Here is a 16,718-nt window from a genome sequence, read left to right as displayed (position 1 = left end):
GAAACAACTTCAAGGAAGATTTGATAGCACTTAGTGCTCTGCTCTGGAAAGTAGTATCACAAAGCTATACTGTAGAACAGCTACCCCATAATTCCCTGGTGCTTTGGGAAAAGGTAAGCAAATGTTGCTCTCGTTTGTAATCACTACACTGCAATTTGCTATCCAACTATTCTTGTCTCTGGCTCCTGTGACTCTGACTTTTTAGATTTCAAATATAAGTGATTCCCCCCCCCCATTTAAATATTTCCATTCTTTCTTTTTCTACCATCTTTTCATTTTCTTTATTTCTTTAGTTTTTGGCATAGTTTTTGTCCCTAAAGCATTAATGTGATCATCAGCTGTTGTTAAATTACAAAGCACCCCAACATTCAGTGATTCCAAAAAAATGTATTTATTAATGCTCATTAATTCCTGGGTAAGCAAGTTTTTCTGTATTGGTGGTTAGCTCTGGATCTGCTGATATTGGCTAAATCTCTTATATGTTTAAAGTCAGCTGGCTGTAGGTTGATCTAGGATGATTTCAGATGGAACAAATGGGGTCTTTGCAGAGTGGTGTTTCATCCTCTATCAGCCTACCCTGGGCTTTATCAAATTAGGGAACATGGAAGTACACAGGGCTCCCTGAGGTCTTGATTCAACTGGTAAACTATCATTCCTATCAATTTCTGTTGACCAAAGCCTCTCACAAGTTGAGCACTAATCAAGGGGCTCACCTTTTGATGGGAGAAGCAACAAGATCATAGTACAAAGAGAACATGAAAGAGTGTGGAAAGAATTATGAAAAAAATTGCAATCAACATATCAAGTATGATTTGTATACATTTGTTAGAAAATAGACAAGCATTACATGTTTCATCAAAGAAAGGTTGTGTTTACAGTAAAAGAGGTAATCCAGGTATTGAAATCATTCCCTGACTTATGATACAATGCTAAAACAGAGTACAAACCTGTAAGTGGATAGTACTATGGGACTGCTAGGTGGTGGTAAGCCTACTTTGAGGGATGTACTAAATGAACCAAAAAGAGGGGGATTTTTGATGTTGCCTAAATATTTTTTTAAGATTTATTTATTTATACGAGAACCGGGGTACAGGCCAGATGTGCGGGAGGGTAAGAGGATTTTACCAGAGACAGAGTAGGGAACAGAACAGGCAGACTAACTGAAATAAACTGCTGTGGGGAGCAGCTGGTGAGACAGGAGAAGTCTGCTGCGCCATGTGGGTTGCTCCACGGCCAGCAGGGATCGAACCGGCACTGAGAGGCTGTGGACAGCTTCACAGTGCTGTGCTCAGCTGCCTGCGCCACCAGGGAGGCCCTGCCTAAGTATTTTTTGATAATTTCAGACAATAGAAAATCCTGGGGCTCTGCCTGATGAGTAGCCCATTTAATAAATCCAATATGTGTACACACCTATTGCTTCATTTTTCCTATTAACTCTGTAGCACTTCAGGACTGGGGAAAATGGAATGGGGCAATGCAGATATTTACTTTCTTGGTGTATTGTCGTTTGGCCTGTTTTTGGAATCATCCAGGCAACTGGTACTCTATTCATTCTCTTTGACTTGCCATTACCCTGGGAGGGAAAACAGAAAGTCAAATTTTGGGGTATTTCCAAAACAGATCCAAACCTTTTCACATCACATTTAAAACTCTGATAATTCCTTCATATTGCTTTCAGTAAAAGTTAAAACTTAACTAGCTCATCTATCTATTAAAGCCAGTCTCTTCATTTACCCTATCCAGCCCCAGAATTCTTCACTCCAGTCACAGGAAGACGTTTATAATTCCACAAACTGCTTAACATTTTTCATTGTTGCTCCCTGACTGCATTTTCTTTGCTTTCCCTTCTGCCTGCCCTGTCCTTATTCATCATTGTAGATTCAGCTTTCTTTCCAGGAGGCTGGCTCAGCAGTGTGTATGTGTGTGTGTGTGTAGTACTATAGTTTGCTATAATTGTTTGTTTATTTTCAAATATGTATTTATGTAAACAATAGCTAGGGTACAGTCCAGGGGTTTGAGGGGTGAGCGATTCACCAGAGACAGAATGGGAAACAGAACAGGGAGACTGAAATACACTGCTGAGGGGAGCAGTAGGCAAGACAGGAGAGGTCTGCTGCACCAGGTGGGTAGCTCCCTGGCTAGCCTGAGATGGAACTCATGCTGCAGAGGCTGTGAATTGCTTCATAGTGCTGTGCTTAACCCCTTGCACCACCAGGGAGGCCCTATAATTGCTTATTAAATGAAATTACATGAATATTTTTTGAATGAATGAGATTTAGAACAAAACTTTCTATTGAAAGTACAGTCAGACTGAGGAAAATAGCACCATTTTTGCCTTTGTGTTAGGGAATATTTATTCTAAGTTATAGGGAGAAGAAAAAGTCCCTGAAAGATCTTATTTTTTCTCATGTTATCTTGCTAATACCTTTATTTGATATGCTAAACTTCCCTTGATGAAACATTTCTCTCCATTCCCATTCTATCCTCTTTTGGTTTCCTTCTTCTAAGCTTTCGGTGAGAAGAAGAATCTTTTTACATATATTCTGTAAACTATTTCTCAATTATCTCTATCAGACTACAATATCTTTGTGAAATTTTTTGACAATTTCTAGTTAGCATGGAACAAGTACAGCTGATTCACAAACTTCAGTTCCCTGTGACTTTTCAACATCACCTTTTAATATATAAGGGTTCATTTTTCACACAGTGATTATCTGTATTCCAGACTTCCTATTTATGATATATTATGCCCTGGATCTCTTGGCATTCTTTTAGTATCATGTGTGGCAACCTGTAGGCTCTTCATGGACGAGAGGCTTATATATACATACATGTGCACATACATGAACATGTATACACATACAAGTCTATAGTCATTTATTAATCACCCAGTGACATTTTCTTGACAATTATATTTATCTAACAAAACTCTACCATATCTATAATTTTCCTTTTTACAGATAAAGCAAGCAAGACTCAGAAAAGTGATAAAATATGGTCAAGTTCTACAGAGAGAAGCAGGTTTGAAACTCCAGTTTTTCTTTTCACCATTGCTAGGCTTCAGGCTGGACTCAAAATAGGCAATTAAAACATGGAATATGGCCCTGAAGAAAATGATCTGATTGGTTGAATAAACAGAAACCTAGAATTTATGACCAACTCAGCTCCCGTTTACCTATATAACTTTTGATATGTCATGACAGTAAGGCAAATTCACCTAAACTTCTGTGTCATTCTGCCCAAATCACACTAAATTGGCTACATAGTAGCAGCCTATACCTGGAACATGTAATCAGACATACACTAAGCAACTTTCTTCTATTGTGTTATGTACCTCTCCTTAATATCAGAATAGGTCAGTAATAAGTGAAGTGGTTTTCTCAAAAGGAGTTACTGAAAACACTTATGGAAACTATTCATGCCTAACTTGAATCAACTTCATTTTTAAATTTAAATTTAACTACTAGCAGAATATAACTAGGATGAATGACTTGCAAATTACTAAAGAAAGAAAAGCATCAGAAAGATTTCAAGGAATTGTAAAACATAACATTTTTTTAATTGTGGGGAGGCATAAACAAAATGAATCATGAAAGAAAGTAACCAAAAAAAAAAAAGCAATAAAAAAAGTCACTGTTTTGAAGTCATATGAAATGGTAAAAGGAGAACATTGACTAGAAATTTGCTCTAATGAAAGCTGAAACTTATCAGAAAACCATAATTATCAAGGCAATGACTGGTTGTCACTAGAATAAACAGATCAGTGAAACATAAATGGAAGTCCAGAAATAAACTCAAGCATATACAAATTTATTTTATGGAAATGGTAGCATTTGAGATTAGAAAGGATAGGGATGACTTGTCTAATATGAAGTTGGAAAAATCGTCTAACAGTTTGAAAAAAAAATTGTCACTTCTTAATATATGATACCAAAATTCCTAATGAATTAAAGATATTTAATCTTTTGAATTTTAAATTAGGGAAAATTTTCAAATACGTATTAAAATTAAAATAAGAAACAATGAAATATCCACCACTAAGATGAAGCAGCTGTCAACATTTTGTTATCCTTTAGTTTTTGCTTTCTTTACTGATCTTGATAAATATAGCATATAGGTACAGCAAAGTCCCTCTCTCTTTAGTCATTTTAAATACTTAACTTGAGTTTTTAAGACCAAGCTAGTAGAATAAATTCAAACCCAAACTGAAAAATTTTCTAGCACATGTTAATTTTTTTCCCAGTCAAAATCTAGGAATAGATAGGTACATTCCATCGCTAGTGAATGATTTCTTTCTAGACCACAGTTTTACTAATACATCATTTTGAGGGTCCTAGATATTTGAACATATCTCATTTCAAATATTCTGCCTCATCCTGGTTATTTGTTATTTTTGCATAGATCTTAAAATTTAAGTTCTTAGATAACAATATTGGTAATCTGCCTATGTACTCCTATGTTTTTCTGGCTTCTATACATTTCACTTTATTGGGAAGTTTCATGTAAAGAATGTTCTTAAATGTGCTGTGGTAGTCAGGTGTTCACAGAACACTTAAAACAAAATATTTTAGATTAATGATGCCTTCTAGTTTCAGAATGTATATACCTATTTTGAACAGTTCCTGCTATTTAGAATAGTGTATTGGACTCGTGTTGAATATGTGGGATGAATGGAGGTCACTGCTTGAGACTGTATGTAGACTTCTCATATACCCTTGAGCCAAACTGGACCACTCGTTGGCCAACACCTGGAATGGATGTTGTACCTCCTTCATTGCGCTCTGAGCCCATTGGTCCTAACTTCACACATGACTGTCTTGATAGCTTTAACCCACGTTCAACATAATAGTGTGATGTAGATCACTGTTTTGAAAGCTGTTAACTAGAGTACCATATTGCTTAAACAGGAATTATGTATTAAAATTTAAATCTAAAGAAGAAATAATAAAAATATAAAGGAAAAAAAGGAAGGAAGAGACTGCAATGAATTAAAAGACGTGGGTTTGTTGAGATAGGAGGAAAGTGTCAATAAATATGGAACTCCTATTCTGGGCTAGATATAATGTGTCAGGTGATTTATGTGTATAATCTCCCAGGTTGTTTAGCTTAAGTTTATAGAACTAATGGGGAGCTGGGTTTCAGCTCCAAGTGTGTATTTGTCTAGAAAGTCCATCATCTTACTGTCTTGATTCAAGGGATTTGTTTAAAATTCTGCCTCCACTACTTATTGCTTATGTGATTTTAACTTAATTAATCTTATTATCACTAGCTTATATATGAGTAAGAGGTAATAAACAGTCTCTATCAGCAAAAGTTCATTATCCGCAGAACAAATGAAATAATGCATCAAGTAGCAAAGTCTTTGATTATGCTGAGACCCGAGCATCAGTGATTTTTAAAGGCGATCCATGTGATTCTAATATATAAAACACTAAAATACTACCAACAGGTGTTTAACTCAAAATTTGGTACATAGAAAGTGCTCAGAATATGTTATTATTGTTGGTGTTACTATTACCTGATGGATATCATTTCTCGTGTTGCATTTTGAGTAAATAACTGATAAATAATTGTAAACTATGAAGACACAAGATTTCCTGTACTCCTTCTTCTGCATACCTATGATTCACACAACCACATTCTGCCTTGCTAAATAGACTGTAAAATACAGGGTGGGTGGGGAAGTACATGTATAGGGCATGCAAAAAGAATGTAGTATCATAGCTAAAGTATGATTGTTATGATCAGAGCAGCTAAGATTTAAGTCTTAATTATACCAGTTAAGTAGTTATGGTATTTTGCTCAGTATTTATTAATCTCAGTTTTCTCATGTTTAAAGTTGGGCTAAAACAGACAAATAGATAACTTTTGTTTGTGAATGAAGAAGCTAAATATAGCATATTTAAAGCTCCTGGGAAATTTTCCTGGCACTTAGCAGAATATTAATGATCAATAACTGTTTTAATTTTGCATTTCTTTATTTCAACTTCACATATACACATTGTTTCTATATGAGATTTCCCCCAGTTTTTAGAATTAATCTAGATACTGAAAGTGCAGTTTGACTTCCAGGTCCACTGGAAATGGATCTGACACCTAGAATATCAGAAGAAAAAGAGGGGATTAAGCCCTGTGAGGATCAAAAGACATTTGTTCCCTTTTATTGATTTTCTTAAATCAAATGGTAGCCAGGAACCCACGAGAAGTAATTGAACTGACAACAGGAAGGTCCAGGTTATTAATAATGGAACAGCCTTGGACATTCTTGATCACTTAATATAATGATAGAAGGGAGATTTGAAACTGAAGTGACTGGAGATGGGATCAATAGCTGGAATTCTGGAGAGGAAAAAAAAAACACGTTATTCTTGAGAGCTTATTTCATAGAAAAAAAAAACATTTTGTGGTATTTCAAAATAAAGGCCAGACAGAGTTTGATTTTCCCATTTTAAGAAAACAAATTTACAAAGGCTTGAAAAATTACTATCATATTTATTTTTGCCCTTATTTTTGAAGACAGACTTGGTTAGATTTATAGAATTTTGGAACCTTAGGGTAGAGACCATAGACATCTTAAATTTTTTATTCCCTATATTCAAATATCAACTCTCCATCCAGCAATTGTATGCCTTTGGAAAGTTAGTTAAACTCTCTGATCCTCAGTTTCCACATATATAAAGTGGAAATATTAATGATCTTATTAGTTGTAAGAGAATACTGCAAATTCTAAAAACTATTAAATTCCTAGTACTTGATATTATGTATTGTGATACTATCTATCTATATATGATTATATATATGTATGTGTGTGTATATATATGATGTGTGTTCAATGAAATAACACATTTGATGCTTCCCTCTCTTTACTGCCTCTGGATACAAAAGCTAGGCTGTGCTAATCTCTTGAAAGTTTCCTGTTCTCCAACTTCTGGCCTCATTCTCTCTCCTTTATAATGTTTCAGTGGCCATTTAGTTTTTTTTTTTTTAACCCTGATCCCTTCTCTTTCTCAATCTTTCCTCTTCACTTATGAGAAAGTTGTTTCCTCAACAGAATTCTGATATGTTAGCTGTACTACTGTAGTATTCTAGATCTGTGAAAAAGCTGTAGTCATGAACAACTCCCCACTCTCCCATTTTAAGGGTGAGACGAACAGGGAAGGGACTTACCCAAATAGCTATGCCCCTATAAATTGATGCTGAGATTAGAGTTGAGCCTAGTAGTCCTGATTCCTAGCAGTGGCATGTATCTTGCAGTTCTAATCCAAGGGGTACAAAGGAGTTGCAGAATTTTTTTGGTTCAATTTTGTGCTCTGTTATTTTCTTTATTTTTGTTGAACTTGAGATGCACTACAACAAATATAAAACATACTGAAACGATATTACTTATGTAAATTCTAGGGACAGGGCATAGTTAGTAACAACTAAAACATGTACATTTAGCTTTCGCTGTGTACCTAATATGGGTCCAAACACTGTACATTTATTAATGTATTTAATTTTCATCGGTATTCCTAGGTACTGTTATTATTCCCATTTTCAAATGAGAAAATTGAAGCACAGGAGGGTTTAATAGCTTGGCAAAGTCACACAGCTTGAGAGTGATATAGTAGGGTTAAAACACAAACTTCTGGGTTCTAGAATCAGTGCTCTTAATGACTTTGCTAAGCTGGAACAAACACACTGAACTTCTGTAGGCACCATCTATCCTCATTAGACTGTTGTGGCTAGTCCATATGATTTCCTTTAACCATGTTTATTAATTCCAATCCTAATTATAAAGAAGTGGCAACTTGCACAATAAAGTTTTCTGATAAAATTCTCTCTTCCTTTTTCAGAGAGTCATTTTCAACATTGTTAACTTCAGCAAAACAAAGAGTCTTTATAGAGATGGGATGGCCCCTATGGTGAAATCTACCAGCAGACCGAAATGGTAAGTGATCCACAGAATGGAAACCCTCTATTGCTGAGAATTTGACCCAGGGCTCCACTGAATGTCTAGGGCTTAGCCTCACTGGCACTAAGAAGAATAGCATGAATTTGTGGATTCTCTGGGCTCCAGATACTGTTCTTTGCAGTTGTTGGGACTGGGAGCATCACTGGAGTGACCAGCATTATGTGAAAGGTGCAGTCTGTTGTTTGGTAAACTTTCTGTCCTATTTGACTCTTATCATGGTATCCTTGGAAGCATAATTAAATTTGACTCTTTTTTTAGTCTGAACATAGATGTTGTATAGTAACCTAGGAGGATCTTGGGAACTACGGTTCAGTACATTTCCCTTGGTTTGCTTGTTGTGTGTGTGCTGTTTTGCATAGTTGTTGCAAGCATTTGTGGGTGTTAAAGTTCTGTTTGTCCCATTGCCATAATGAAGATAAGGAGAATTGGATAGGATTGCTTAATAATAGTGATCATTATGATGATCATTACTTTCATTTGTTGAGAACCCATTCTTTGTCAGATGTTTTACATTTGTTGTCATTGTTTTCACAGTATTTTTTGCAAGGGATAATTTAAATATCCTTATATTGTGCATGAAGAAATAGTGGCTAATTTTACACAAAACATACAAATTAATGCAATCCATATAAAACCCTGCTGCCATTCTTCATAGAAATTGACTCTCCCAAAAATCTAAATTATGTGGTACCACAAAAGACTTTGAATAGCCAAAGCAGTCCTGAGGAAAAAAGAACAAAAATGAAAGTATCATTTCCCTGTCTTCAAACTGTACTGCAAAGCTATAGTAATCAAAGCTCTATGGTATTGTAATAAAACAGACACATAGATCAATGGAACATAATTGTTCCAGTAGCAGGCTGTTCTTCAATAATGTGAAAAATATATATACAGAAAGGTTAGGAGAAGTTAAGTACTTTCTCAAGATCACAGACAGTAAGAAGATGAACATGTATAATTTTTTACTACTCCACAGTGCCATTCACAATTAATTTATTCATCCATGCATCCATTCATTCACTCAACAAACTTTCAGCACACCAAATAAGTGTTTTTAAAGGTAGAAAAGCCAAAGACAGAAATAAAATCTTATTGATTTATCACCCAGTAGGTGTTTAGTGGACGCCTGTTGAACTGAACTGAATTGGTTGTGAGAATTTACATGTAAAATACCTGGCACTTTCCAAGTGCTCAATAAATGCCATCTATTATTAATAGTTTTATGTAAAACACTATACAAATTCAAAGAATTGTTAATATTTTTCTAGCTTTGATCTCTGTTCAAATTTTAATGACTAGTGAGATCATCTTCAAATGGCTTTATTTATAGAAAACCAGCAATTCATAAATATTTAATTGTGCTTTTATCTACAAATGATACTTGGAAATTTTCTACAAATTTCAGCAGAGAATCTCAGGTTTATAAAAGTATAGGCATTTGATTATGATAATAAAAGCAGTTTACTAAAAATAGAATATTTTCATGGGTCTATTTTTTGCTTTGCTGCATCAAGTCAATTATAATTTTGTTCCTCAATCTCTCCTTTTGACAATAAAGTCTCAGCGAAGGGTAGCCTTTGTATTGAGTCTCCTAAATCAGTTCAGAGAACATGACTTATTAACAGAGAACATGTCTCTGTTAATAAGTCCATATGTGTATGTATAGCACGGACCTTACCAACTAAAAAACATGTTGCTTGTGTGCTCATCAGTGCCTTCAATATAACATAGTACTTCTTTTACCAGGTTCTATGTTGGGCTCTTACACATCAACGATAATCACTCTCTTTTTCCTAAGTATTCAGTTCTAGAGTCTTATTTTGGTGCTTTTAATAGTTTTTGCCTTAATCATTTCATTATATTTTGTTTTGTTTTTTTATCAACTGTGATTTTGAGTCCTTTTTGTCAGAGCTCTTGACAAAATTTTAAAATATTAATGAATCCTTGCATTTATATTATCATGCCTTAGATATAAGTTAGTGCTCTTATTCAGTGTTGGCAGACTCAGCAGCAGTCATTATCCAGTCATTGTGTTTTTCTAATGGTCTTGAAGATTTTAAAGTTCCAGAACTGAATTTGTTGTATTTTAAGTCAGTAAGGCACAAGATACCAGAGCAAATCAAGTAGTTTATATGTCTAATCTCTAATTTTTTACTTTACCATCCCCAAATCTTGGATACAAAACTGCATAGTCTTCTTTCTTCAAGCCATATGTTTACATGTTTATTTATTTAATAATTAAATATCCTTTTTTTTTTTTTTTTATGGGACCCTCACCGGCGGCCAGGGAACGAACCGGCACTGCTATGGCTGCGGGCAGCCTCGCAGCCCAGCGCTCAACTGCTGCGCCAACAGGGGAGGCCCAATAATTGAATATCTCAATGTGTGATATACTATGCTAGTTATTCTGGATGCAGTATAAATGTGATAGAAAAGATGTATTCATACAGGGAACATCCATTTTATAATTTAATTATTTTTAATTGAAGTAACATTGGTCTACAACATTGTTTTTGATTCAGAGGTAAGGCTCTCCCCCTCCATACCAGACATACCAGCAAAACACCCAGATTTCTCCACCGGAGTCTGTTGTGCTTCTGCCCTACTTTGTTCCCCTCTTTTTCTTTCCCCCTCCTACTCTAGTAGCTCAATTCTAGAATTTGTTGTTGGTTTGGCTTTTTCTGACCTTTTATTTCTCTACATTTCACATATAAGTGTCTTTTTCCTCTGTCTTATTTCACATAGCCTAATCCCCTCCAGTTCCATCCCTCTTGCCATGAATGGCACGAGTTTATTTTTTTCATACATGAATAGTATAACATTGTGTATGTATACCACAGATTCTTAATCCACTGATCTGTTTTGGGGCAATAAGGTTGTTCCCATAGCTTGGCTATTGAAAATAGTGCTACAATGATCATAGGAGTACATATATCCCTTCAAATTAGTGTTTTTGTATTCTTCAGGCAGATACCTGGGAGTAAAAATGCTGGGGCAGATGGTCGATCCATTTACTCTTTCAAGAAACCTCTATAATATTTTCCCACCAAGAGTCAAAGGCCTCACTAACAGTGTAGGAAGGAAACCTTCTTACATAGGTTTACTTTTCCTTCACATCCTCACTAACATTTGTTGTTTCTGGTCTTTTTGATACAAGCCATTCTCATGTGTGAGAATGCATCTCACATAGGTGTGAGGTGGTATCTCATTGTGGATTTGATTTGTGTTTCTCTGATGATAAGTAAAGATAGCACTTTTTAATGTGTATTTCTATTTTGTTCTATAGATTCTTTTTGTCCTTTTGATCCTTTTTTCTTAGGACTTTTGTCCATTTCTTCTGTCAATTACCTATGCTGGAACCTTTCATCTAGTAGCCCTCATCCTAAGTGGCCCCAGGGTAACACAATGAATGTAACTGGCTCTCTCAGAATATTAGATTTTACAGGCCCTCAGGAGTCAATCACAATTAGAAAGTGGCCTGGTTCAAGACTGACAAATAACTCATAGTTCCTAAAATTAGAATATCTTCTCTATTGTCTTTCTAATTCCACTTTCTTCATTAAGGCACTGCCATGACAAAAGAAAAAAGTGGCTGATACATTTTTTTTGTTTAGGAGCCAAATAAACATTGGAAAAATTTTTATCTCATGATAAGCATTAGAAACTAAATTTTCTGGACGAAATAGTTACCAAATTGAGAAACCAGGGTTCCTTCACCTTTTAAAGGTGGCAAACATTCTTCACCCTCCTTCATCGGGTACTGTAACTGATCCCAAGCAAAGATGCATTCAAGCCTTAGCATTGGTAAGGTAGTTGATTAGTTTTGGGAAGCAAATGAATGAAATAAGTAACTGAAATGTCATTATGTAAATATTTCTACTCAAGGCTCATCTGCCTTAAGAATATAAAGCCAGAATATAAAGATAGATATAAAGTCAACAAAATGGAGAAGCTGAAAGGTTCAGAATTTTTCTGTTTAATTTTGTTTACATATTAGATTTAAGGATCGTTGGTTGTTAGGACTCTGCAGCATCATGTTTCTGCAACTTTAACTCATTATTTTTTTTACATTGTCAAAGGTTGAACTTGTTAGGTGTTTTTTTTTTTTTATTTTTTTTTTTTTTTTATAGAGGCATGTTTTATTTATTTATTTATTTGTTTGTTTGTTTGTTCTGTTTACACATGCACTGGGTACAGTCAGAAGCGTGGGAGGGTGAGAGAATTCACCAGAGCCAGAGCGGGGAACAGAGCAGGCAGAAGGACCGAAGTACACTGCTGAGGGGAGCAGCGGGCGGCAGGAGAGGTCTGCGCACCATGTGGAACCCTCCTCTGGTGGCCCGGGAGCAGCCGGGGATCGAACCGGCGCCGCAGAGGCCGCGGGCAGCTTCGCAACCCAGCGCTCAACCGCTACGCCACCGGGGAGGCCCCTAAACTTGTTAGGTGTTAAGCACTGCTGGAAATTGACACTGTAACGTAGTTCATATTCCTGTTCTCATCTATGCAGAAAAAAGACTAGGATATTTACACAAGGAGCCAGAGACCTCAGGACTGCAGGTTTACTGTATCTCTTAAAATTAGCATATGGGAAGGGAGAATAAAGAAGCAGGAGTAGTATGCTCCTTTGGCAGATCTGAATAACTTCTCTTATTTTGACTTGTCCATTATAGTATATTGAAGAGATTGGACTAAATCTTAGAAGTGGCTTCCATTAAGTAAATTTTTATTATGCATATAATTTTGTGCTAGGTCCTTGGGTGATAAATATAAATTTGATCTGCATTGTATCTTTAAATGTTTACTTTTTGAGGCTAAAGTGAAACACAAAATACAGCCAGATACAATACAAGCAGTGCTATGCTAAGAATCTATAGGGGTGTGTATAAAATATGGTGTGGGTTTAGAGAAAAGGAAGAAAATGATATTACGATTGTGGGGAGAGAAGGAGAAGATATTTGGGCAGGTGATATTTCAGCTAGATCTTGAGGAAATGGGACAAGAACAAAATTAAGGAAATTTGATTCCATGTGAAGATGGAATATAAGTCTTGACACTTTCCTCACTGTAAAATGTGTATAATAATACTTTCTCACAAAATTGTTATTAGAAACAGATATGAAATTGGATATGTAAATATTTTGGAAGTCTTAAGTATCTTACTAATTTAATATATTTACTGATCATTTCTTTTTTTCCCCTCTGATTCACCTAAGACCAATTGGGTGAACATTATTCCTTCCTCCCTACTTTCCTCCATTCCTTCCTCCCTTTCTTCCCTTTGCTCATCATTAAATTCTTACTGAATAGTTACAATGAGCCAGGAATTTTTCAAGGCACTAGAACAATACAGTGACAAGTGACATGTGATTACTGTTCTTTTAGAACTCATAGTGTATTGGGTCTTACATTAAATATGTAATTCTAGTAAAGTATGATGACTATTACAACAGGGGGCTTTCAACATGTTGTGGAAACTATTCAGCATGCTATTCAGAATTTAAGATTTAATCTCCTGTTATAATAAAAGACTTTCCTTAGGCATCCTGGAAAATACAAAAAAGTTAGACCATAGTGGTTGGGGATATGTGTGAAATAATAGAATGTGTTTGAAGGCCAAAAGTTGAGAAAGAACATTACGTCTTTGATGAGTAAAGGCCAATGGAGCATGAAATTCTAAAGAGAAATTGACTGGAGAGGTAGGTAGGAGTGAAATTGAGGGGAGCCTTGTAGTCAAACTAAAGAACTGGACTTGATTCTGAGGGTAATGTTAAGGAATTGAAAGAATAAGCAGGAGCAGGATATGATCAGGTTGGCATTTTAGAGAGATATCTCTTGTATTGCTGAATAGAGAATATCTTGAAGAGGAGGCTAATTGGGGAGTTTTATAATACCTAAAGCTATAGGATTAAGATTTCATGATGTATTAGGGAGATATAGTTGAGATAAAAGTAAGTGAATGGATTTGAATATTAACAGAAGATTAAATAAATTTAACTTTCTTATTGACTAGAAATGTAATGTAAAAGAGGAGTCCTAGATGACTCCCAACTTTTCTGGTACTGGCAACAGAAAGGATGTACTGAGGATAGAAATCATAAGAGAAGAGACAGTTTTGTCAGATTTGGTTTAATGTGAAAGATTATGTTTTGACCTTAGAAATGTTCAGATGGAAATACCATGGAGACTTTGAAATCAAGTAGGTAGTAGGATATATTGGTAAAAAAAAAAAATCAAAGGAGGAATTTGGAGGTTCAGTCTGGATGATAACAGAACAGTGGGAACAGATGTGATCTCCTAGGGAGGTGTATGTACTGAAAAGAGATTAGGACAGGACTCTGAGAAATCTCCCCATTTAAAGGTCAGGCAGAGGATGAGAATCTTACAAAAGAGAATGAAAAGGACTTGTAGAGAGGTAGGAAGAAAACAGAGAATGAATGTTGTCATGAAACCAAAAGAGAAAATGACTAACATTGCCAACTGCTACTGGGAGGTCAAAGATAATTAAAGTGTTAAAGTGTCTAATGTTTGCAGTGACACAGAAGTTATTAGAGGCTTTGGTGAGTGTACTTTTAGTAATGTGGTGTTCAGGTCAGGCTATGTGGGTTGAGTGTACTGGAGGATGGAGAAAGTATAAAGAAATATAGACAATTCTTTCCATAGTTGGGCTACAAAAATGGAGGAAAGAGATACAAGCTCGTGGGATAGACAACAAATAAACAGACAGTAGTAGTGCTATTTTTAATTAAGTGCTGTTATATTTATATGCCCATTGAAATGAAGCTTTATTATTCTTACTGTAATGATAATCTTTAGTCTCACTCTTGTAAAAAGTATATAAAAATATAAAATTAGTGATTTTTAAAATAATGGGACTTTATTGTTATAAACTTTATTTCATTGCAAAAGTTATACACTCATGAGTTAATATAAAAATATAATTATATAGAGTTAAATATAAAATATAGAATTGTATGAATATAAAACAAATGTCATACATTTAAAATTAAAATATACTTCCTAGTCTCCCATATATGTATTGTTCTTTCCTGCTTTATTTTTTATAGCAATTATCATCTAACAAACTATACCATTTGTTTTATTAGTTGTCTCTCCCTGTTAGAAAGTGAATAGTATGAAAAAAGATTTTTGTCATTTTTTAATTCACTTCTGTATCGCTGGCACATAGAATTGTGCCTTGCACATAGTAGGAACTCAGTAAGTATTTGTGAAAAAATGAATTAATCGATTAATCTGCACTAAAACTGGCACTTATTTTTAATTTTACCTTTTCCTTTTTAGTTTTTGTTTCCACGGGTACATTTTTAAATGGCAAAAATCAAATGTATATGCCCATTTTTATTTTGTTCTTTTTATTTGATATTATAATAAAACAGTTTCTCATGTTTTATCCCAGTATCGATTATAGCATAGTTGGTGATATTATTGTTTTAATGTATTACAATTTACTGTATCATATAACTGTTAATGGGCATTTAGATTTTCCATGATTGTTTTCTAAAGTAAATACTATCATACTGACTTTGGATTGCTAAATTATTTTTATAATTAGCTTCTAAGAGAGAGATTGCAAGGTTAATGACTATAAACTCCTGCTATGCATGTTCTCAAAATATGGTGCACAATTTAAAATGCTACTCTTAAGTCTGTCATTCTTTCAGTTTGACTGCAATCTGAACAGCATTAAAAATTGGCATTGTGAAAAAAAAATGACTAATTTAAGAGCTGTAAAATGGTCCTTGCGGTTGGTTGTTCTCGTCTAGGTTTTGTGTCTTAAGAATATTGCCATTAATATAGTGCTACAAAATTAAGTTTCCAAAAATAAACACATGTGCCTTAAAAAGAAAATGTAAGATATTACAGACTACTGGTTGTGAGAAAAGGTAGAGTATAGACACTGCTCCCTCCTTTCACTAAGTACAAAACCATAAACATTACTTATAGAACATAGAAAATGCTGAAAGGTATAGAGAAGAGGGATTTGGATTTGAGAAATAATATAATGGTTAGATCCCCACATTTTATGTTTGCCTTATATTTGCCACAGGGGTTGTTTAAGAAGCTGGCGAAATGGAAATGCTAATGAGAATAGAGAAAAACAAACAAACAAAAAAAAAAAAAAAGACTCTTTCTGAAAGCCTATTCTTGCTAAATAAAGGACCAGCAAAGGAGTAGTCTAGGAAAACAGCAAACGTTGAGACAATAATTGCCTACTCTACCCAAGCACCATAGCAAAAAACTGCGGCCCTATTTTTATCTTCACAAACAAAGAACCAGGGGAGCCTAGACTTCCCTCTTAGCTCTACCCTTCTCCCAACAGGTAGTGTCAGGGGGAAGTAGAGAGTTAGGACATTCCTTCCTTCTGGGCAGTAATAATCCTTTACCACATATCCATAATTTCAGAACAGATGAGGAGTCTGAACTATCATCACCCCCTCAAGGATGCCATCAATAACTAAGTGCAGGAAACTGAGGAAAAGAAAAATGAACATGAAAATGGAAAAATAGAAATATTCAATCTGAACAATAGTATAAAAATAGACTGAAAATGCAAATGAAGAGACCCGTTAGGAGGTACAGGATGATAAATCTAACATCTATGTCATTAGAAATGCAAAAGAAAAGAGTGGTACTGATAAAAGTCTTTGAACTGGTGAAAATCTCCTCCAAACTTGGCAAGACATAAATCAACATATTCAAAAGAAAGGTGAAATCCAAGCAGGAAAAAACAAAAACAAAAAAACAAAAA

The 16,718-nt window shown here is 34.9% G+C and overlaps 1 protein-coding gene across 2 annotated transcripts in view; it reads left to right on the top strand.

Moving 5' to 3' along the window:
• AGBL4 (AGBL carboxypeptidase 4) overlaps positions 1-16,718 on the top strand; it is a gene marked incomplete at both ends in the record, with an annotated part of 969,197 nt that overhangs the window by 370,957 nt on the left and 581,522 nt on the right. For both annotated transcript variants that reach the window (XM_084242049.1, XM_084242048.1), the window contains one exon: positions 7,836-7,930. In XM_084242049.1, the coding sequence (XP_084098175.1) occupies positions 7,836-7,930 (95 nt within the window). The remainder of the gene's footprint in view (positions 1-7,835; positions 7,931-16,718) is intronic.

This window comes from Talpa europaea, assembly GCF_964194135.1.
Source record: "Talpa europaea genome assembly, chromosome: 9".
Classification (NCBI taxonomy): Eukaryota; Metazoa; Chordata; class Mammalia; order Eulipotyphla; family Talpidae; genus Talpa; species Talpa europaea.
This window is presented reverse-complemented; position numbering and strand designations above follow the sequence as displayed.